This window comes from Cydia amplana, chromosome 15 (assembly GCF_948474715.1).
Source record: "Cydia amplana chromosome 15, ilCydAmpl1.1, whole genome shotgun sequence".
NCBI lineage: Eukaryota > Metazoa > Arthropoda > Insecta > Lepidoptera > Tortricidae > Cydia > Cydia amplana.
The window spans coordinates 3,418,411-3,443,175 of record NC_086083.1 but is presented as its reverse complement, the minus strand read 5'-3'; the positions used below and the strand labels follow the sequence as shown (position 1 = coordinate 3,443,175).

Below are 24,765 nucleotides of genomic sequence, written 5' to 3'. Positions count from 1 at the left end.
ATGTAAGTCAGTCAGTGGCTGCAGTTGGTACATTGATTCAGGTCCGCGGGCAGGAGATCGTTCATGGTCTTCACCGTTAAATGTGGTAACACTAACGGTGATAAATTTTTTTTCCGGGGATTCCCCAACGACACTTGTAGCGTATGATTGTGTTTCTCTTTCCTTTTATTTTACTTTTAACGTCGTCAGTGAACAGTGAGTACCTACCTACTCGAGCACAATCTAACATTGTATTGTTTAATTAAATTAGAAAACTAAAATTATGGATAAAAATAAGAAACCCAGTGGTGCATTTAAACGCAAACAACGCCAAGAAAGAGAAGATAGTAAACAAAAATTGCCCAAAATTGACAAGTTTTTTAGTCAGCCTTCTGCAAGTACATCTGGCCAAAATATTTCTATTGATAGTGACTCAAATAATGTGGTAACTGCAGTGTTGGTTGAGAAGCCTACTGAAGAAAATTCGACAATTATTGCAGTTGGAGATACCTCCGCCGCCGATCATGTGAACGTGGATGATGTTTGCATGACACACATAAGAGCGGAGGGTTTGGAGGAACCACAGACCTCTACATTTTTCGAAAATGTGTACGACAAATCTTCTTATGACTTGGGAAACTTCACGAACAAAATATTAAGTGATAACGAAAAACGTCAAATTATTGATATGGGGCCTTTACAGCCTTCAGGACCTTTTCCAACAGACATCAACCAGAACAATAGGTGTTTTTCAAAATCGTACTACGTTTCATGTTCTAAATATGGGCCAGTTAATCGTTTTTGGTTGTGTTATTCCAAAATACTAGACGCTGCCTATTGTCAACCCTGCTGGTTATTTGCTTCACAAAGGAATAATGTTTGGTGTACGGGAATTCGAGATTGGAAGCATTTATCAGAAAGAATTAAACAACACAGTTGTTCGAGTGGCCATTCAGAAGCATGTGCTGTGTATGAATTTTGGAAAAAAAATGATACTAATACTATCGACAAGGAACTTGAAAATGAAATTCGCAAAGAAGCATCATTTTGGAGAATGGTTCTTCAAAGGTTATTCGATATCATACTTACCCTAGCAAAGGGTTCTTTGGCTTTGAGAGGACATCAAGAAGACTTAAGTCAGGAAGGATACCACGGAAATTTTCTATCCGTTGTAGAGCTTGTCGCCCGATATGATCACATTTTGCGGCAAGTATTGGATATGCCCAAAGGTAATAATAATTATTTCTAAGTTTTTTTATCGTTTTATTTTGTTTATAATAATTAACTGTTTATCAGGACTTTTTTGAAATTGTGTTTTTTTATGTTTTTAGGATCTACAAGATATCTGAGTGCAACAATTCAAAATGAAATGATTGAGACCTTGGGGACCAAACTCGAAACCCATCTACTAGAACAAATTAGAGCGTCACCGTTTTTTGCCATCATAATGGATACGACACAGGACGTATCGAAGGTAGATCAGCTAAGCATTGTTGTGAGGTATGCAGTAATAACCAGATCGGAAAATGGACAGCCAATTGATATAGAAGTAAAAGAAGTGTTTCTAGGCTTTTATGCAGCCATCAAACATGGCGCAGTAGATTTAGTCAACCAAGTGACAACATTATTTATCGACAAAAATATTGATTTAAAAAAATGTGTGGGGCAAGGCTATGATGGAGCCAGTGTGATGAGTGGTGTGTATAATGGTGTACAAAAACATATTAAGGATATCCAGCCTAACGCAGAGTACGTACATTGTGCCACTCATAATTTAAATTTGGTGATAAATGATGCCGTTAGAAGTTGTGTGGGAATACAGATTTTTTTCGCAACGTTGCAAGATTTGTATAACTTTTTCGGAAACAGCATCAAACGTTGGGATCTACTGTCAAAATTCACTGGTGAATCGGACACCACTCTAAAAAAACTAAATCCGACTAGATGGTCCAGTAGGGTCAATACGATATCTGCAATAAAACTTCGTTATTTTGATATTATCAAAGCATTATCAGAAATAGTTCTAAAGAGCCCTAATAAAGATGAGCGTAGTGAAGCAGAGAGTATTAAAACAAAAATGCTAAATTTCGAGTTCGTGTTGCTTTGCGAATTCATGCACAGTGTATTGAACGACATCAATTATGCATCCAAAACTTTACAAAAATGCGACATTAATTTGGGCGAGGCGAGTAAAGTTTTAGCAGAGACCAAAGCAAAGTTGCAAATTTATAGAAATGATTTCGAATTATTCAAGTGCAAAGCCAGTGAAACTGCAAGAAAATATGGTATTGATACCCATTTTCAAGAAAAAAGGCAAAGAAAAGTTAAAAAACATTTTGATGAATTAGCTGCTGATCACCGATTTCCAAACCGAGAAAAAATATTTGAAATTGAGATTTTCAATAATGTACTAGACACAGTAATATCTCAATTAGATACACGTTTTATTGGTATGAGTGCAGTCTGTCATATATTCGATTTTCTAACACCAACTATTTTATTACATGTTGATGAAGCAACTTTATTACAAAAGTGTGACGAATTCCAAAGAAAATATTCAGATATAATAGGCCCTAGTTTTTCACTTCAATTTATTAATATTTACCACCTAGTTTTACCTCAACTAACTCAAGCATGGACTGTTCACCAATTATGTAAGGAAATAATGAGCAAATATGGAGTGCTAGAATGCGACCTAACAGAAGTATTTACAGCAATGTTATTATTCTTTACAATTCCTGTCACTTCTGCAGCAGCTGAAAGGTCATTTAGCAAATTAAAAATAATAAAAAATTATTTAAGAAATAATATGGGCCAAACTCGACTCCGACATTTATCGCTAATAGCAATTGAAAACAAAACCGCATCAAGCCTGGATTTAAACGAAGTCATTGATACTTTTGCGAAAACTAAAGCTAGGAAAAAATTGTAAATATAATTGTTATTTAGTCAGTTGTTAGGCCCGACCATTATATAATAAACCCTTGAATCTTCTCTATTTCGTTTTATTAGCCAAACCAAACCTACACCCAGTATTAATTGTAATTTATGTTGTTACTGTTTAATACTATTATTACCTGCCCTGCAGTGCACAAAAAAGAAAGCTCTTTTTTGTGCACTGCAGGGCAGGGCAGGGCAAGGCAGGGCAAGTAGCTTAGCATTTTTGAAGTATTTGTATATTTCATATTTTTATTTGATAAAACTTAATCAGTTTACATAGCAGTGGGGCCCCATTTTTTTATTTGCCCCAGGGCCCTTGGCTACCTAGCTACGCTACTGGTTTTGCAACGGGTATTTAAATTAATTCAATTAAAATGTCCAGAAAATCTCATAATTTAACCTCTTCAAATATTTTTTTTTTACTTTGAACCTTTCGCTAAATTAGGTGTTCCCGAAGAATTATGACTCAATATTGTGTAAAGTTATGCAATATGTTTTAATCTTTTTTTTTCTCTTTAATATGAAACTTTTGCTAAATTATTTTTAAATGTTACTATTTAATGCTTAAAAACTCAAAATTCACACTAGTGCATTTCATATTTATCCCTTATAGACACACAAAATGTTGCATAATATTACGCATCCTGGCGATCTATAAAAGCAGACTGATGCACCAATTGTATTTCAGTCTGGCATCGGCGCTCTAAGCGTATCAACGTAAGAAAAGTCCTGGAATTTTGTAACGGGACTTAGTGTTTATATATTTAATTACCTCGACGTGTCGGACGTGTATGTATGTGTTGAGACTTTATTAGACTGTTTTGGTCCTGGCCACACATATCTTCCACGAAAAGAGACAACTTGTTTCTGCACACCATTATAAATTAAACCGGTAAGTTCCAGAGTTATTGTTTATTAAAGGACTGTCTCATTTCAAACATAGAGAGAGAGAGAGAGAGACTATACTATCTTTGTCTTACACTAGTACTAGCACCCGAAAGAAAAGGATGAGTATAGTTTTCCTGGTTCTTACTGACTGACAAATTGCTTTGACCAACTATACATATGTTTTTTCTGTAAGTTCATATCGGATTATAATCAGTTTGATAAACAAAGTTTCTCACAAATCAATAATTTGGAATTGTAAAATGTATGGTAATCATTACGAAATATTATTAATAGTGAATACGTGACTCGAATTCCATTTGTTTTGTTTTCTAAATGCATAAGCTCGCCTGAGGCAGTTGTTCTCACACATTAACTTTATTACCTAATAAAATTACTCTACGGATTAAGAAGGGCCAAATGGCAATAATTAATCCGTCGTAGATACATTTCCCTATCTAACCAAGTTAACCAACTCAAGATACCTTGGGTCGGCCTGGGTCCAAGTTCCACTTGTCCTTATTTAAGACCTAGGGTTTATAACTAGCGTCAAATCACATGAAACCTGTTTGTTTAGTTCTACATACAATTTATTAGGTAGGTAAGTAGTTAACTTACAAATTATGCAAGGTTTTAATTTAGTTGAATATTTTTAACGAACGTACAGTGATTGTTACGCCATTTAGGGTTCTAGCTAAATTGGACATTCCATAGCGTAAGTCTGGAACTACTAATTTAGCTAAGACCCTAAATGGCGTAACAATCCCGTGTGGTGACTGTACATAAATATTTAGAAAAGAATTAAACAGTCGTTGTACTCGCATAAAAATATTTATAGATATCATTACCGTTCTTATCTACAAGTCGTTTTGTTTTGACTGCACCGTGACTCATACCTATGTTGCTGTGTCGAGCCGAGGTAAGCGGTGAATCATGAATAAAACCAAAACATTAGTGGCTACGCGAGTAAATTTACCGCTAGGGGCGCTCGTATAGCGTGTGGTTAGGCGGGAAAGTGTAAATATTTCATTTACACTTTCAGCACATTGGCCATGGTTTTTAAAAGGAAAAATCCACCCCTTATGCTAAATACGGACTCGCTCTATCCAACAATGAAAATTCCCTATAATAAAAAAGAAGAATATCGCTAGCAGACGTATCTACTTTATAAGTAATGTAAACTACTCAACTAATAGTCTAGATTCTAGAAGCTCCCAACTACGGTCCAAAATGAACACGAAATATCTTCGTTCTTTAATTATTGGAATGTCTTAGATTTAAGCTAAAATATTGTGATAAAAAGTAATAAAAAAGAAACCAACACGAAAACAATTGGTTTTAATGCTTAGGTACTTACGTATTTAACATGTGGACTACAGTCGGGTTTTAGCGAAAAATTGTTATAGATCTATTATTATAAGGGTTTCCAATTCAATTCTCTCAGTGGGATGAAATCATTTCGTTCCGTAGGTTTTAGCGGTAACAACATGCAACAAGTTGAGAAAAACTTACCCTTATGCTTACCACCATCTTGTAGTTCTAGAAAATCTAGAATCTAGCTAGAGTATTGCATTTGCCTCTTCAGTTAGGTAGTTGGTTACTCTAATTTAAGTGTCAATTCAAACATATGCTCCCTCTTCTTCCAGGAACTCTTTGCATCTGCTGGACCAAGGATCTCCACAACGACCGGCCTGGCGACCGGTCGTTACCGGCCGTTGATGGCCCGTCCAACGTAGTTGCCATATTTGCCAGATAGACTAGAAAAGTCTACCTTTTACGGTACCTGATCGTACCACTCAAAAATCTTCGGTGTAGTTGAGTAACATAAAACTCAAGATGGTTAATTACTTCATTTACGCAAAAGACTTTTCGGGGTCTACGCAAGGTGAAAATTATTTTCACAGCAATGGTATGAAATCGTTTAAAGAATTTAAAAGTGACGTGGAGAAAATAGAAAAAGAACTTTTGGATGCCGAAGAGCCTTCAACAGAATCTAAAATAATTTACTTACACTGGGGAGACGAATGTTACGAAGTTGATGAAGATGCAACTGTGATAGCATATAACGAACTGCAATCTGGAAACATGGGTACAGATCCAGGAACGATTATTGAATGGATAAAAACCAAAAGTGATATCTGTGGTGAAAATAATAAAATCAAGCTACTGTATATTATAACTGATGGTTTGATTGACCATAATGAAGCGATGAGATGTTTTAAACTAAATGAAGATATGAATTACGAAAGGGTCGTTTTTCATGCCTTTAATGAATGGGAATATAATATAGATCTCTCTGTAGCCGCGTCATTTTTAAAATGCCAATGCATGGTTTATCGTAATTATGTTCTCTATGATAACGTAAATATTTCAGAAGAGTATGACTACAATAAAATTAATCTTGATAATTTTGCAGACGAAAAGGAAAATTTAAAGTCTTATATCAAATTAAAGTATATCAATACATTCAAACACGACGCTCTTGCTTTACAAGAGATAGATAAATTGAAGAAATTGCGAAATCGACTGTTTGCAGAATTGTCATCCAAATCTCAAAAGAATGAATCGAATCTCAATACGAAAGACAAAAATGTATTTTTGGCCGAATTCGTTAAAACAGACTGGTACATCAACCTCAACGCTCCATCTCATAGTTGGAAGGTTGAGGTTGAAAAAGCCATTTCAACCTTGATTAATTACATTGTCAGCGACACAAAATCTTACTCGTTTGACGCATTGAAATTCGAGACTAAATTTGATAATCCTATTGAAGAAGAGCCGATTGTAGAAGTTAACTTTGCAGCCGAACAAGAAATAGCATTCCCCGATATTATTCTAGATGATGATAAAGGAATACCTGTTATATTATTAACAGAATTTAACATGCTAGACAAACTCATCTTTCACAGAACAAACGATTCGACTGAAGTATCACCTGCTAGTTTTAACAAATTTAAGTCAACGATGGAGTGTCCGTTATTTTTGATAAACAATTCAGATATAGGTGAGTCTATCGGATACTTTTATACTTTAAATGTGTATAAACAATTATTGACAAACACCAATAAGACTGAGCCGCGTACTCGAAGATCATACCATGGCGGCCTGGTGCTCGTCGACACGGATGAATTTGATAAATACAATGATTACATTCTAGCGGCGACATATTTTGATTTCAAAAAGGTAAATTACAATATTGGTTTATTTTATTATATTTTGTGGAAAAATTGCGAAAATAAAGAATGGATGGATAGAAATGTGGTTAAACAGTTTAAGAAATATGTAATGCGACGCATTAGTGCGACTGTGTGTAAAATTGGGTTATCAGGATTGCCGCTAGACCCTCCATATGTTACGTCTTTACCAACTGCTTTGTGGTACTGCGTTGCGTTATCATCATGCATATTTAGAAATGATCAAGAAAATTTCACGCACGAACGTTTAAGAATGTATTACAGCGTAGCGCATTGTATGATCGAAATATTAAAGGATCTCAATTACGATTTAGATTTAGAGTCTATTGGAAAACGTAGAGATGTAATTAGGCATGTTATGATTTTGAAAAAAATTCCAACGCATGGAGAAAGAGTGTATTATTTGTTAGAAAGAATATTCAAAAATGTTAACGGTTTTCTCGTATCTGAAATCGAAAAACCGTTTAACTTAAAGAAACTGAGTTACTTAAACTTGGATCACAAAGGTATGTTAGGCGATGATGATATTAATGATGGTGCAGTTGTTAACCTTAATGACTACGTGCACTTAATGTATTTTATAAATGATAAAAACAAATCAAAAGATGGTAAAGGTATGTTTGAAATATGTGACAAAACATTCCGTCCTTTTTTTACTGTTGAGAATAACAAATCATTTTACGCAGAATTAAATGAGGTTTCTAAAAAAGTAGTTGTAAATGTCGATAGTGACAAAGTAAATGTTTCTTACGATGCAATTGATAAGATGGAGTTTGATAGGATTTTGTCTGTATACAATTTGTTTATCAATTGCGTCAAAGATTCTGAGAAATATCCAACCTTAGATGAATACATTGAATACATTTTAAAGAAAAAGAAATATCACGGTGATCTGGTAACAATTTTTCCATCGAATGTTATTTACATGATTAAAGAAGTTTACTCGCGTTACCAGGATATAGTGAAAAATGTCGACGTTAAAGAATTTATACACATATGTAAAAGTTATGTAAGTCGTATTGAACGTGTTAAGATAGAAGGAATAATGACATTTAATAGCGATAAGGAAATTCTAGAATTTATTATTAGTGAGGAACGTAAAGTTAATTTGAAAAAAACCGGCCAAGACAAACCACGCGTAGTGAAGAGCTCTGTGCCTTCAAACCAGGCAAAACCCCAACAAACAAAACAAATAAAAAAACAAAATGGTCCGCCGCGGCACTTTAGAGGAAGGCGTCCTTTTAGGAGGAGGAGAGGTTTTGTGCCGAATACTCAAAAACCGACGAACTGAATAGTTATAAAATGTCTTGGCCGGTTTTTCAAACATACGGCTCGATTCGGGAAATGCATTAGAGATGCACTAGATATGAAATAGTAATGATATGTGATATTCCACGGCAAAAGGTACCATTGCCCCGGCTGAATATTGGAGCGGCGTTAATAAATAGCGTAAGCGCCAGCTGTCATAAGGTACCTTTTGCCGTGGAACGTCACATATCTTTACTGTTTCATATCATCATATCTAGTGAATCTCTAATTCATTTCCGGAATCGCGCCGATACTCGTAAAATGCAAGCCTGTAGTTAGAATATGTTATTGTTATTATATTATGTTTTGTACTTGTGCCATAAATGATTAAACCATTTTTTTTATATACTGCATTTTATTTAGATCCTAGATCCTACCACAGACCAACCCCTATAGACCGACCTTATAGGACGACTCGCGGTCATCGCCCGTATGGTGTATAGGTCAAATATAAGATTGTTCGCGCACCGCTCCGATCACTTGCGCCCAAGGTTACGACCTGTTAGCAGTATGCACGAGTCTAAGAAAATAAATCGTAAACTATTGAATTCATTGGGAAATCATGGGATATTGCAGCGTAAAATGGTCTGGCAAGTCATCTAAGACTTCTACTTACGAAACAGATGGAATAACATCCCACAGGAAAGTCAAATTCATTATTTCATTGAATAATGTTTCTTGTCCGCGGGGTTCATTTTATACTGGTCAGTAAGCAGAGGCGAAGTATGTCAGTCCCTTTTCGTCAACTTGAAAATGCAATGCGCTATCCCTTTCCCTTTCGACTAGTGATGTGACGACGATGGTTTCGTCAGTTGCGGAAACTTCGTGCTTCGTCATACCGTATTGTACCATTTTAGACATAATATATAGGTAATATGTTGTGTAAGTTTTTTTAGAATCTTCTAGGCCAGCGGAGCAGTTAGACCGCATGTCACGAGATGGACCTGATGATGAACTTCAAAGAAGTGCGAGGGAACGCGGTGTTGGTTTGTGATAGACATATGTTGTATGGGTTTTTTAGAATCCTCTAGGTGAGCAGTTAGGTCTCATGTCACGAGATGGACCTGATGATGAACTTCAAAGAAGCGCGAGGGAACTCGGTGTTGGTTTGTGATAGACATATGTTGTATGAGTTTTTTAGAATCCTCTAGGTGAGCAGTTAGGGTCTCATGTCACGAGACGGACGTGATGATGAACTTCAAGAAGTGCGAGGGAACTCGGTGTTGGTTTGTGATAGACATATGTTGTATGGGTTTTTTAGAACCCTCTAGGTGAGCAGTTAGGTCTCATGTCACGAGATGGACCTGATGATGAACTTCAAAGAAGTGCGAGAGAACTCAAGAGTTGATTTGTAATAGGCATATGTTATTGGTCCATTTGAATATGTTTTCAATACAACCTTCTATGACCTTAATAAAACGGACAAAAGAAAATAATTGTACCTATGAGATTTTGGCGACACTTTTTTCTCGTATCGAAAGAGATTGCGATTCTGAGTGGAAATAATATAAAAATTCTAAACTTTAAAATTCAAGTTCTGAGTACTTTAAACAGAAATGCCCTAATATGTTAAGTAAAAATTTCAGGTACATTGTTAAATTACTCAATCAAATATTAAATTAATCAATATAATTATTAAGTAAGTTTACTCTAAGTATACTAAATTGGCATTAAATTGGTAACAATTTTACCACAATAAATTTCGGTATCACTGGTAGCAGTACCCACTACCTGTAGTGAACATGTCCCATCCCTACGCGTACACGTGTTAGCGCGCCATGTTTGGAACGACCAATCGCAACGCCGTGAGCACCCCTCCCGCACCTCACAGTTTGGTGATTTGCGTCGGGAACAAAATGGCCAATATTAGGTTTCTATAGGCGGTGTTCTGTGGATCCTACAGTATTCCTTATTCCTCCAGGAGCACAGACCATCACAACTATTAAACAGAGAACATAACTCACCAACTCACCACCATACAAGCGCTCCCGTACTAATTTAGTATGGGAACGCAACCGCTTTTTTCCCATAGTGACTAATTTAGTATGGGAGCGCGCTATTTTCAGTTGCATAGACATCTGATCAGCTTAAAAGAGTCCGCAGCAAGTTCGGTTCTCCATACAATCGTTAGTTACGCTCTCATTTTAAAACGATAGCTAGAACTTTTAACCGACTTTCAAATCTCAAAGGAGGTTATCAATTCGGTTGTATGTTTTTTTTTTTATGTTTGTTACTCCATAGTCCATATCTCCGTCATTACTGGACCGATTTTGAAAATTCTTTTTTTGATTGTATGTATATGTATACAGATTGGTCCTGTTTTTGTCAAAACCCAGTTCTGATGATGGGATCCATGAGGAATCGAGGGAACTCCTCAAATCTTAAAGGCATACATATAGTGATTTTTGTGTTTTTATCAACAAATCAAGCATATACATTCAGAAACGTGACATTTGATGAAGTGGAACTGCTGATGATGATCAGAAGAGAACTCTTCAACGACGCATAGTTCACGTTTGGCGATTTGTCCTCTTCGTTATGTTTAAGTCAAATCTTAAAGGCATACTTACATATAGTGATTGTTGTGTTTTAATCAACAAATCAAGCATATACATTCAGAAACGTGACATTTGATGAAGTGGAACTGCTGATGATGATCAGAAGAGAACTCTTCAACGACGCATAGTTCACGTTTGGCGATTTGTCCTCTTCGTTATGTTTGTTAAGCAAGTTAAGTTTTTAAGCCACATTTTTGTTAAGCTCGAGTTCTGATGATGGGATCCATGAGGAATCGAGGGAACTCCTCAAATCTTAAAGGCGTGCGTATAGAGATTTTTGTATTTTCATCAGAAAATCAAGCATTTTTATTAAAAACTGTCGCATTTGATGAAGTGTAACTGCTGATGATGATCAGAACAGAACCCTTCAACGACCCATAGTTCACGTTTGGCGATTTGTCCTCATGTTTGTTATGCAAGTTTAGTTTTTAAGCCACATTTCTGTCAAGCTCGAGTTCTGATGATGGGACCCATAAGGAATCGAGGGAACTCCTCAAATCTTAAAGGCACACGTATAGAATTTTCTATATTTTCATCATAAAATAAAGCATTAACATTAAAAACTGTCGCATTTGATGAACTGGAACTGCTGATGATGATCAGAACAGAACTCTTCAACGACGCATAGTACATGTTTGGTGATTTCGAATTTCGACTTTGACTTGGACTGGGACCCGGACTCGGATCCAGATCCGGGTTCGTACCCGGATTCGGTTCGGACCCGGACCCGGGCTTGGACTCGGACTCGGACTCGGACCTGGACTAGACCCGGACTCGGACACAGACCCGGACCTTGACCCGGAAAACCACTATGATACCTAAACTAAATAAACCACTATGATTACCTACCATAAAATGTAGGTATAAAGTATGATGAGGCCAAACCCCTCCCGCTCAAACCCCCGTACACCGCACCGCATGCGCCGTTAAGTGGGTTAGGTTAGGTTTGAACTGCTATCCTCACAGAACCGAACAAAAGTGGGTTAGGTTAGGTTAGAACTGCGAGCCTTACAGAAACGAAATGCTACTAGAAAAGTGGGTGGTTTTACCTCCTTTTCTACATAGCGCACCATCTACAATAATCTTTCACCGGGCCGCATAGAAGTCGGTTTTTTTTTCTTAAAAATTATTCATACAAAACTTGCTTTTGCTCTATTTCGTTTGTTTTATAAGCTGGCGCTATACCTAAACTAATTACAGGCACAGATATATCTCATGTCATTGTATGTGCAAAATTTCATTACAATCCAATACGTAGTTTTAAAATGAGAACGAAATTCCGTTTGTTTGGTTAGGTGAAATTCGGTCGAGCTTGCTGCGGACTTTTAACTACTTATTCGCGGATGAAGTTACGGGCAAAGTTCAGTAAATGGAACACTCCTATAATTTCATGTATTTATTAAAATGCTACTTATACATATACAATACTATAGGTATAAAACAATCACACATTTGTGTATTACATTAATGTTCTCTATTTAAAAAATAGAAAAACAAATTATAATATCTAACTATGTATTACTTACTTAAAATCGTAACGCATGAGTATATGACCCGTTTTGGCCTAAGGAATTGACAGTAGCTACAGGAACATAGTTAAATATATAGGTACTTATTATATTATATAGACATAAATTCGACTTTAAGAACACATGACTAAATTATGGGCTAAACGAATATTTACACTTCAACTCTTAGTATTTGTGTACAAAAAAGTAGGTATTCTACTATTTAGCCGGATATCCAGCTAGAAGACATTGGGAGCCTGAACTCCGCGCAAAATAGTACTATTATTTATTCTGTGGCAAAATTCATCTCGATTATCTTTCACTTACAAAATAACAATATATTTATTTTTGTAAGTGAGAGATAATCGAGCAGTAGATACATATTTATCAGAGGAATATTATCACAGAACATATTAACCTCTTTAATATATTCTGTGAATATTATCTAACCTGCAGCACCAAAGAAGAAAGAAGACTACTTTCAAAATGTCATACTTTTATGTGTGAATAACAAGTTTAAATTCGATGTGTGAATGAGTTAAAATTTTGCGTCCATGTTTGCTTGTACCATAGAAAAAACTGCAAGTTTATATTAAACCTAAGAAAAAAAACGATGGGCCTTCTTTGGTGCAGGCCTTATGTTTTACTTATTATTTTGATTTACTATCTCATCTTGCACATCCAACTAAAGGTTGACTCACGCTAGACCGAGCCGGGGCCGGGCCGAGGCACACACGTCATTTTCTATGACGGCTGATCGGTGATCACGTGGTGCTTTCAATATAAAACGAAGCGCCGGAAACTCCGGCCCGGCCCCAGCTTTCAGCGACAGTCGGAGGTCACAGGTTAAAGACACTTTCAGGTTCAAGGTACCTATAAGTTGAATACACTGAAAACTTAACAGGATAGGGGATACCGCTTCTCCATACAAACGTAGTGCCCATTTTCCTCAATTGTTATTGACTATATAAAATATTGTTACACAATTAATAAAATTGTTCTTTGTCTTTTTCATTATCTTATGCATAGTTAGGAGCGAAAAACAAATTCAATACAAATTTTTAATGCTCCTAACTTTTCTAATAATTAATAAATCGAAAAAAAATTACAAAGGGGCATAGCTCTGTTCAACCACGGCTATGCCCCTTTGTAAATCAATACTCCTACATCAAAGTAAGTCAAAATATTTTCAATAATCTTAATATCCAGAGAGGAAAATGGGGACTACATTAGTATGAAAAGGCGGTTTCGGGGCGGGCGTCTTCTTTCGCCAAGGGTCAAATACAGCAGTCAAGTTCATGTCTCGTTTGTAACATGCACAAAGGTAAGCTCATTGAGCCCTCATCCACATAAAGTTGTAGGACCAGGCAGCATCAATAGTATCTGACCACCCATGATTATTTTTTCCAATTAGATACCTATACATGTTCGTATATCTCGACAGTTACAAAAATATCTCTTTTTGTTAAGATATCAGAGAGTGGTAAATAATTTTGACGCGTAGTCTAAAGTCTAATACTCTAATTTTGATGCTCTACTGTACCTACTGTTTTTCTGTTGTGTGATAAACATTGCTTATAAATAGAGCATTATCTATGAAAAGGGACCTTATTGTCGATGGCGCTTACGCTGCACAGCGTCGCGCGCCATTTATTTATATCGGACTATTGGTAATAATGGCATAAACGCCATCGACAATAAGGTCCCTTTCATAGATAACGTCACATATGCACACAACACACAAGCTATTCAGAAGTGACATTTGTTTAATAACCTGTGTATGACCCAAGTACCATCACGCTCCACGATTGTTGCGCCAATTAGGGTCCTAGCTAAACTGGTTGTTTAATACTCTATAGAATTTCCAATTTAGCAAGAACCCTAAATGGCATAACAATCCCGTGTGGTGACTGTACATTAACTTCTAAACCGCTGTTCCAGTGAAGTTATGACGCTCATTGAGGTAGTCTTCCTACGACGGTTGTTTGTCAACATAGGACTTAGGAGACTTGAAAGGCTTCTATCTAGTTCTACTTCTAGCTTCTCGGTATCTATAGCCTGACCAGTAATATATGATAATTGTCAAGAGGGCGCTGTTATTCTCATGTATAGGGTGACAATTCAGTGTAGTATGAAAAAATTAGTTCCAGTGAAATTCCGCAACATGGCGCACCCTCAATAGATCCTGGTTCACCTATAGTTCTAGCCATGATTTGAGATAAATGAAATGAAACTGGCAGGATCATGTAATCATGTTGTCTATGAATATGGTGGTCATTTGAAACAGTCTTCAAGCTGTTAATTGACAATTCTATTTAAATATTAATTCATTTGTCTTTTAAGTTGCGGTTTACATAACTCTGGGCCAGTTCGCCAGCGGGGTTTCCTTACATTACTGAAATACAATACATTCCAGAAATGAAAATGATGGAATGGGAAGTAGGTACCTAGGTATAAAAGGATTTAAATGTATGATCCTTGTTTTAGAATAAGTACCTAACTCGTATACCTTAATGGTACTTAAAGACTATATTTTCTGAGCTTTGGCAATGTATCACGAGCACGACTATAGTTACCTAATGTTATTATAGAATAAAAGAAGACAGGCATTTGCTCAAAGCAACATTGGGTCGAAGGATTTACCTTATCATTTCAGCTCTACAATGAAAACTATTTTTTTTTGTTATACTTACAGATACGATTAGGTACTTCGTTTACCCAAAAAGAGGACTACAAGAATATTACAGATTAAACAGTTTTGTAGCAAAACATTTATTTTGGTTTTAAAGTGGAAATTAAAGTGCACTTCAAGGAATGCCATGTTGTGGTCGTTTGAGTCACTCGTAGGTGCTTGTATTATGTTTTCTAGGTTGTGAATAAGTATTCCCAGAGTCAAAATTCTCACATTAGGCATGTTTCACAACGTCGGAGATTGTTTATCGACACAATGCGACCCGTGACTCACGCGACACGAGTCACACGAGTAAGTACGATGATTGAGAACACTTTCATTGCGCCCGTAAAAAACGAGCTTTCACTTTCGATCTTGCAAAACAAACATAACCTCGTTTCTCGTTCGTGCTAAACATTATCCGTCAAATCCGGATAATCGATGTCGTGATGCAACTGGCGCGATTCGGTCCGCCGCCGCGGCGGTATGCAATTACCAACAACACAGTTTAGTCTTATGTTCAGTTGTCGAAGGCTTCCTCCTCGACGAGCACCGGCAGGCTGGTCTGCTGTTGGCACGAAGGCGACACTCTTGCGGTGAGCGCTGTTATCCAGGAGTCCACATCTCGCTCAGCACACAGAAACTTGGCGGATATCGCATTGTCGTAACCCTTTTGTCTCACGACTAAACCCATCTCCGACTCCGCGCGCTCCACTGACGTATTCCTCAGGTTAACGACGCCGATAGGCTTCGACAGACGCTTCCTGGGATATATCACGGCGAAGTGCTCTAAAGATGTCCTGTACACCACCACTCTGACATCCTGTCGTATCCTCCCGAGCCCTGAAAGGATCACGAAGCCGGACTTCACCTCCGCGTTGCATGATTTCTTTGTGTAGCTTTGGCCGAAGCGCTCGGCGCGACACGAGACTGACATAATATCGGTCGGCATTTCACTGTTTTGAGTTCCACGAGACACAAGTTCACATAACAAACGTTGTTTGCCTTGAATGTAACAACAGTTACCGGCAGCGAGTGTCGCGGGGCGTGCGCTCTGGCGGGCAGGTTTGTACGGACTGAGGAGAGGTGTCCCGACGGGCTCATATATATAACCTCGCGATACTCGGAGGTGCTCGCCCGAGATCGTTATTTTGCATTCACTCAAGTCTCGGAGGCTCGCTGGCTCGCTGGCTGTAGATTGATGGGGTCAGACACTTGATCTTGCAACTTAACTTTCGGCCAGGCTAGACAGACCTAGGTGCAACGAATTTTTGCAGCAGGAAGCGATTTGTTAGACAAATAAATATTTTATACACAATTATTTCACACATAGGTACATTTTTTAATTAAAGCGACACAGGGTGACTCTACAGACTCTATACTTGAAAATTTCGAAGCGTCACGGTCAAACAAATAACCGAAGTTTTCGCGCGAATAAGAGCACCTAAACAACGTAGTGACTAGGTAAATTTTATATTACAGTTTTATGTTGGTGACAGGTACAATCGGCAGCAGAAATATTGACTTAGAAATAGAACAGAATAAAATTTATTCGGGACGCTTCGGTATACAACAAACATTTTACAAAAACATGTCACAAAATCGATTTAAAACGTCAAGAGAAAAGGTTTCCATTTCCACTCAGCTTGGTGACTTGAAATACCTATACTGTAATCGATGCCCGTTTAATTTCCGTTTACAGATAACGATTAATAATATGGCCGAAGCAAAAACTAATTGTGATTTTATAATGACCGTAAACGCTTTATGATATAATTATTAAATCACTCTGATATAATGAAACCATACATAGAGATACTAATACATAGAGATCACATTTATTACAACTTCTAAATTTTTCGAAGACTACTTTGATACTAATTACTTAAATTAAAATACAATAACATATACATATTGCCTTGCCGGTTTCAACATCATTAATTTTCACTAATGATCGACCTTAGTCGGTCAGCAAACATATTATAGACATAAAATAAAATACGCTTGTTTTTCGGTAATTAAAGACCTAATTGCACTGCATTAGGTACACAGGTATAATATAAATATGTTTGTAATGGTTACATTCGTCTGATTCGTCTCACACTGGTTGTCATAAAACATGACATACTCGTAGAAGGTGTCACGGTCGGTTCCCATAACTCACGACAACTCCCATGGCCGCCACACAATGGTGAGAAACTGCGCCCTTTAGACAGATGCAGAGTAAATGTAGAGCATTGGCAAGGGCTTCACACGGAATTAAAGGCTGACTCACGTTAGTCACGTTAGACCGGGCTGTGTCCGGGCCGAAACTTACTTTTCTATGAAAGATGACAGAGATAAAGATGACAAAGATGATCACGTGATGCTTTCCATAGAAAACGAAGCTCCGGAAGCTCCGGCCCGGACCCGGCCTGTTCTAACGTGAGTCATCCTTAAGAGGAAAGGGAACGCCCGCTTCTCCATACAGACAAACGTAGTCCCAATTTTCCTCTCTGGATATTGACATTATGAAAAATATTTTTACATAATGTGATGTATGTTAACTGTAGCTATGCTACACTACGTTTGACTGTTTTAGATTGTGTGATTAATATTGTAAAAGCGAAAAACAATATCATACAATTTTTTAAATGCTCCTAACTTTTATAATAAAATTAAAATTCGAAAAAATCTAACGTATGGGCATAGCTGATGGTGTTGATATACAACAAAATGTGTCAAGATATTTTCAATAATGTTAATATCCAGAGAGGGACTTTTGACAGAAGCGCCGTGTGAGTCTGTTCACTTTTAGGTTATAATCCTTTACAAATAATTACTTCATCCTTTTATACTAACTTGGTTGTGGTTTATTCATATAAATTAGATAAATTACACATTTGTCCTTATATAAAGTTAGGGTAAGGTCCGTTTGGCCTTAGCCAATGGAGGGGAACGAGAAGGAGAAGCCTCCCGACGAGGCCGGTGATAACTCTAATGTCGGCATGGAAATTGATAATAATACTAGGAAGAGAAACCTACAAACATTAGACTTATCACCGTTTAGTAGCCCACAGGAGCCAACTCTTAAAAAAATTACAACAGAGAAAGGGATTTCGGTCCAGGTAGTGTCAGTAAATGAGAATGTCTCCAACCCCCAAGTAGTTACACAACCCGATGAGAACGTTACGAACCCACTCTTGTACAGTCACCCTGATCTTAGCAAGGAAGCCCGCGGTTACAGTGCAGACGATGATGGCCCATTTGTGGTACATATTTCAAAGGAAGCCTCCATCAACAACAATACTACACTTAAAGCCATATATGTAGGTATGCTTTTAACACAGGCAAAGGTCGCAATAGGGTTTCGGTAAGTTTTAATACAGCCAATGACGCCAATTCAATCTTGAAACACCCCATGCTAGAACAGTACAAATTGTCAGCAAACATTCCATCATACAATGTATCACGTATGGGTTTAGTTCGAGGAGTTCCAACTGATTGGTCCATGCTTGATCTAGTTAAAGGCACAAATTTAGAAGAAGGTAAAGGCAAAATCTTGAAAGCCCGCCGCCTGCAGAGGAAGGTGACCAAAGAGGATGGTTCCCCGTCCTGGATTCCAACTCAGACTGTAGTGATCACATTTGAAGGCCAAACCTTGCCATCTAGAATCTTTGCTTATTACACATCTTTAGTGGTGGATATACCAACTGCCAACAATCCAATGTCGAAAGTGCCTTAGGTTTGGTCACATACAAACTCAATGTCGATCTGATGCCCGCTGCTACAAGTGTGCCCAGAAGCACCCGGGTGATGGATGTAGTGTAGCACCTCAACACATCTCATGTATTTTCTGCACTGCCCGACACTATGCCACTGACAGAAACTGCCCAGAACACCACCGTCAAAAAACTATAAAAATGATAATGTCAGAAAGGAACATATCATATGCTGAAGCAGCCGCGCAAGTCCCAGTTGTAAGTCGTAGACCCTATGCAGACGTTGCAAATATAATGTTCAGCCCCACGCGGGACTCTTCACCCCTATCACAACCTCCCTTTGACCCAAATGATACACCCTCTTCATCACCCAAAACCTCTTACCGTAAGACAGTATTTTTGCCACCCCGATCAAGGACTTCGCTGTCCCCGGGTTATGACCAACAAGCTCATAACAATATAGTCCGACCTCCTCCGTCTCAGTTACCCAACGGACAGGCCCTCAACGAGTCATATAGTAGAGTTACTCCGAATGAGGACCTTATGGAGCTACTTCTTAAATTACTGACGAATATCATCGCCAAATGGAGCGATATCTTACCGAACGACGTTGCACCTTTAATGTTGACCCTTGTCGAAAAACTCTCCTTCAATAACGGACCGCCAGGCCACCTTTCTACAATGGAATAGCCGCAGTATTATCCCAAAAAAAACAGAACTTAGCCAGCTGATTAATGACCATTCTGTGTCTGTCGCGGCCGTCTCGGAGACGTGGCTGAGACCCGGATCTCGGTTTAGGCTCCCGGGCTTCTCATGCCTCCGCGAGGACCGTGATGACGGACGTGCAGGATGTGCTCTATTGATTAAGCAATCTTATCCCTTCTCTCAAATCCCACTCCCTCCACATGGAGATGAGATTAATGTCGTAGCCGCTAAGGTTATGGGCATTGGTTTCATTTCTATCTATATTCCCCATCCTGACCTCAGCCTTATCCCTGAACTGTCTTCTATCCTAACCTCTGTCCCTCCCCCTCATATAATTTTAGGGGATTTTAATTCGCACAATATTTCTTGGGGATCTTACCATTCGGACGGGTTTTCGTTAGCCCTGATAGACATATTCGACGATATCAACGTTTGCGTTATAAACGACGGAACGCCCACACATCGAGTGTATCCAGGCCAAAACCCGCAATCCGTTCCAGACTTGACCGCTTGCTCCCCTAATTTGGCGTCATTATTATCTTGGACCGTACTTCGACAGTCCTTCGGGAGCGATCACTTTCCGATTATCATTTCCAAGCCCTCGTCCGTTCTCCCATCCCCGTCTCCGGAGCCGCTTCTGAAACACAGGTTACAATCAGCTGATTGGCCGAATTTTTCTCTATTTGTCGAATCAAAACTTAAAGAATTGGGCTCGAACTTAAACGACAATAGTGAAAGATATTCGAAATTCAGAGACTTACTTTTAGAGGCGGCTGACACATATATCCCCCGTAAGAAACCCTTAAAGGATAAAATTCCCTCGCCACCATGGTGGAACGCTGACTGCACAACTGCGGTGAAGGAAAGGAATGAAGCAGAGCAAAGGTTTAACGAATCTGGCGATATTAAGGATTTTATCAATTTCAAAAAAATCTCGGCCCGTACTAAACGCCTGTTATCTAAAACAAAAAAAAAGGGATGGAAGGCGTTCTGTGAGAGCTTGTCTCCTAGAACTCCCCCATCAGTATTATGGAGAAATATAAAGCGGTTCAGGGGCTCCTTCAAGTCTGACACTGTATCCTCCGCTGACAAGTCGCTTTGGCTCCCAGACTTTGCTGACAGATTGGCTCCCCCAACTGCCCCAGAAGTATCCTGCTTAATATTTCCTCCTGTCGCCACCCCACCAAGTACCTTCGACGAACCATTCTCGTTCACGGAGCTAAAGTTGGCACTGGATGGCCTACGCAATACTTCGCCGGGGGAAGATGGTATCCCATACTACTTTGTGACTAAACTGAGCTCATACTCACGGGAACACTTCCTTGCCATTTTGAATCACGTGTTTGATACAGGTGAGATCCCAGAAGATTGGAAAACCCAAATTGTCATCCCGCTATTGAAGCCTACTAAAAACCCGGAAGAGGCCAGCTCGTACAGACCGATTGCGCTCTCTGCTACGATGGGCAAGATTCTAGAACACTTAGTAAAGAATAGGTTGGAATGGTATGTCGAGAGCAGGGGACTGTTAGCAGATACTCAATTTGGGTTCCGTAAAGGTAGGAGCACAATGGACAGCTTAAATATACTAACCACAGATATCAGACTAGCACTTTCATTTAATGAGGATCTACTGGCGTGTTTTCTGGATATTTCGGCAGCCTATGACAATGTCCTTCTTCCAGTGCTCAGAGCAAAGATGCAAAATCTGAGCATTCCCGTGAAGATTGTACAAATTGTCTCCAATTTATTCATAGGAAGATTCATCAAAATCCGTAGTGGCAGCTCTTATCTTTCTCCGCGTATGTTGTGGCGAGGCCTCCCTCAAGGATCTGTTCTCAGCCCATTACTCTATCCTCGTAAGTCCCCGCGTACTTGTACAAGTACAAATTAAGGATAGCACTGCAGACCTGACATTTTAACTACATAGATGGCGTAACTGCCTAATGTACTTACTCAAGTACAAATTTTTCATTCCCCATTTACCGGGTAGTTTTTTTACAACGGCAACACTGACACGGTCATTCTCATTCTATATTCTATGGTCAATTTCGCCATGTTAAACAGGTAAAGTCAACTGTCAGTGTCAGTATCACTTTTTCGCAAAATGGCCACACATTCAGGTCGCTGGCCAGCACGAGGTAAGATAATCGGTTTATATTCAAGTAATCACTTGTTTTTCCTGTTGTCATACGAATGTATTAGTATGTTTAAATTATAAATATTGTAAAATAAACAATATTTCAAAGAAACCTGTATATTTAAGGAGGTTTGTGATTGGTCAAAATAATTTGTACTTACGGTAGTACGTTCGGTCTAACTTACAAGTATTTTTTTTCTTATTCTAGCGTTTGATGAAAAGCAAATATCACAACTTTTCAATAACTATGACTTCAAGGACTCGGATAATGAAGATATGTTTATATCTGAACCCGACCAAGAATCAAATAGGGACTTTTCTTCGTTTTCGGAATATGAAGATGGAGAAATAGAAGTTGCAGTACGCGGACGTGTATCTAGTCATCGATTTCAAAGTGCTCGTGGTCAATGAGGTGGGCGTAACCGTGGTAGAAGCACAAGTGTACAAGGGCGCGACGTGGGTAAAGTATCAGGGATAGGTCTGGAGATCTAGTCCAGGTTTTGAACACCCAAATCCAACCTCCGTGGATGTAGTATGGTATTAAAATAATGAAATGAGGTTATTTTATTCACCTTTTTATAAGAAGAAGATTAGTTATGTTGTAATAAAGTAAAATTTTTACTTTAGTGATGTTTAGAGAAAATATTTGATTTAATTTTAAATTTAAATAAATCCTTTAATTTTTTTATTATACTGTGTAAAAACCCAATGTACTCACACAAGTACAAAATATTTTCAATAATTTCCTTCTTAACGAGGTGCTATACATAATAAACATACCATAAAAAATACTCAAAATAAAACCTCACTTCAAAAAATCTCTAATATCGACATCTTTTTGTTTCGGTCTGAAGCACTATTCTTGGTTTGTACTTGTTATAGTACAGCCGGCAGATATGACTACTGCTGTCGGAAAAACACAGGACTTACGAGGTTAAAGCATCTATACATACGATCTAGAACAATCTGTATTACCCTTCTGTAACATTCTACAATATGCAGACGATCTTGTTCTCTATGCTTCAGCAAAATCAATTAATACAGCAGCTACAAGGCTGAATATGGGCCTTAGGTATCTGAAGAATTGGCTGGAAGACCACGGATTGTCTTTGTCGCCTTCCAAGAGCTGTGCGGTGATTTTCAGTCGCAAAAGGAACATGCCCATTGCAGACGTTCACTATGGTGAAGAAAGCATTCCCAATAAGGAGTCAACCAAATTCCTGGGCATCATCTTGGACCGGAAAATGTCTGGAGAACTGCACCTGAAACATATAAGGGACAAGTGTGAGAAAGGCGTCAACATTTTACGAGCACTATCGGGAGTTTGGTGGGGTTCACATCCATATTGCCAAAAACTGCTTTATAACGCTATCATTCGCAGCCACATGGACTATGGATCATTCATTTTAGAACCTTGTAATAAGAAACCCTTGGAAAGATTGGATCTAATACAGGCTAAATGCCTAAGAATCATACTTGGTGCCATGGCTTCGTCTCCCAAAAATGCCATGCAGGTGGAAGGTGTGGAGCCTCCACTCGCACTACGTAGGCAATATCTTGCTGACAGGTTCCTCATAAGAGCTATCTCCAACTACAATCACTTGTTGTTTCCACGCTTACGAGATCTCGCTTCACTGGTCACTGAAAACCCTTATTGGACACATAAGGACTTCCCCACCATTATCATAAGTTTTTCTAAATTAAATAACTTAAATCCCATAATATACAAATCAGGAACAAACCCTATATATGAGACACAATTTGAAACTTTAATTTACTCCCCTCATGTTATTTTGGACCTAGGGATATCTAAAAAGGACCCAGGAGCTGACAGTAAATTTAATAAACTATTAGAGAAATGGCCAGGCTACCTACCGGTGTTTACTGACGCATCAAAGATTGATCCCACGAATTGTGTTGGAGCAGCAGTGGTTATTCCAAAATATAAGATTGTTCTGATGTTTAAGTGCCCTCCACAAACATCCATATTTACAGGCGAGGCTGTAGCTATCTTGGAGGCTGTAGCGTATGCTGACTCTCATAACATTGAAAAATTGATTATTTTTACAGATAGCAGAAGTTGCCTGCAGGCTATTATAGGCAATCAGTTCAAAATGAAGGCAAAATTCCCTTTAATTCTCCAAATAAAAGCCTTATTAAGAAAGTGTGACTTAAAGGGTTTAAAAATCATCCTTGCGTGGATTCCAGGTCATTGTGGCATCGTTGGTAATGAGTCTGCAGACCTATGGGCAAAGAAAGCTATTGAGTTGGGATCACCAGGCTACGACAAGGTATATAGCTCTGACATTCTGAGCCATGCACAGGCTGATTTATTTAACACGTGGCAAAATCGCTGGAATTCTTCCAGATTGGAGGTGGGAAAGCATTATGGTCGCATTCAACCGAAGATTACCCGTAAGCCATGGTTTTTTAAATTCCGAGCCCATCCTAAGTGGGTCATATCTACAATTTGTCGTTTACGCTTAGGGCCAGTTTGTACACCTGTATTCCTTGCTAAGATACATGTCCGGGATACTTCACTGTGCGAATGTGGGTTAGACGAGGGCACCGTAGATCACATTTTTTTCTCTTGTCCGAGATCCAATTACTCTTTGTATGATGTGTTACCTGCAAATATTCCGCGACCTATTAATTTTTACTCACTTCTCACTCTAACGGACCCGCCCCTAACTTCTATTCTTATTAAATATGTACAGGAACAAAATATAAAACTTTAATTATTACTTTATTTCTATCTATCTATACTTAAACCTCTACGTTTTTTCCTGCATTTCATCCGCTATGTTGCTTGCCTTAACAATCTGTCATCCGCCTTCCGCTCTTTTTCACTAATGTTGGTACTATGTCAATTGTGTCATGTCATGTGTTTGTCTGTGTAGTCCATAATATTTGTTTGTTTTAGGTTACCAGTCTATCCTTCCACAAAAACCAAAATTTAACCGAACATTCTCGTTGCGCAAGTCAAAAGTCTACACCTCGACATTGGCAGAATCCACCTTGCTAAATTTAGCGAGGAGTAAAAGCCATGATAGGAAAAAAAAAAAAAAAAAAAATATCCAGAGAGGAAAATGAGGTCTATGTTTGTACGAAAATGCGATTTCGCGAGGGTCCTCCACTATCGTCTTAAGACTCACCTCTGTCTCTCGGAGTCGTTCAAC

The 24,765-nt window shown here is 38.3% G+C and overlaps 3 protein-coding genes and 1 long non-coding RNA gene across 4 annotated transcripts; 3 read left to right on the top strand and 1 right to left on the bottom strand.

The window, feature by feature from the left end:
- Nucleotides 1-1,598, top strand: LOC134654461 (uncharacterized). The gene has a single exon (XM_063509903.1). It carries the CDS (start codon nucleotides 263-265, stop codon nucleotides 1,226-1,228), a length of 966 nt encoding a protein of 321 aa, XP_063365973.1. The 5' UTR covers nucleotides 1-262; the 3' UTR covers nucleotides 1,229-1,598.
- A 4,011-nt stretch (nucleotides 1,599-5,609) lies between these two features.
- Nucleotides 5,610-8,289, top strand: LOC134654460 (uncharacterized). The gene has a single exon (XM_063509901.1). It carries the CDS (start codon nucleotides 5,641-5,643, stop codon nucleotides 8,287-8,289), a length of 2,649 nt encoding a protein of 882 aa, XP_063365971.1. The 5' UTR covers nucleotides 5,610-5,640.
- A 6,886-nt stretch (nucleotides 8,290-15,175) lies between these two features.
- Nucleotides 15,176-16,267, bottom strand: LOC134654706 (uncharacterized). The gene has a single exon (XM_063510182.1). It carries the CDS (start codon nucleotides 15,993-15,995, stop codon nucleotides 15,564-15,566), a length of 432 nt encoding a protein of 143 aa, XP_063366252.1. The 5' UTR covers nucleotides 15,996-16,267; the 3' UTR covers nucleotides 15,176-15,563.
- A 1,541-nt stretch (nucleotides 16,268-17,808) lies between these two features.
- LOC134654459 (uncharacterized) lies at nucleotides 17,809-24,541 on the top strand. The gene is made up of 2 exons (XR_010097334.1): nucleotides 17,809-17,840; nucleotides 24,510-24,541. It is a non-coding gene; the product is annotated as an uncharacterized LOC134654459 (long non-coding RNA).
- Nucleotides 24,542-24,765: the final 224 nt, after the last annotated feature.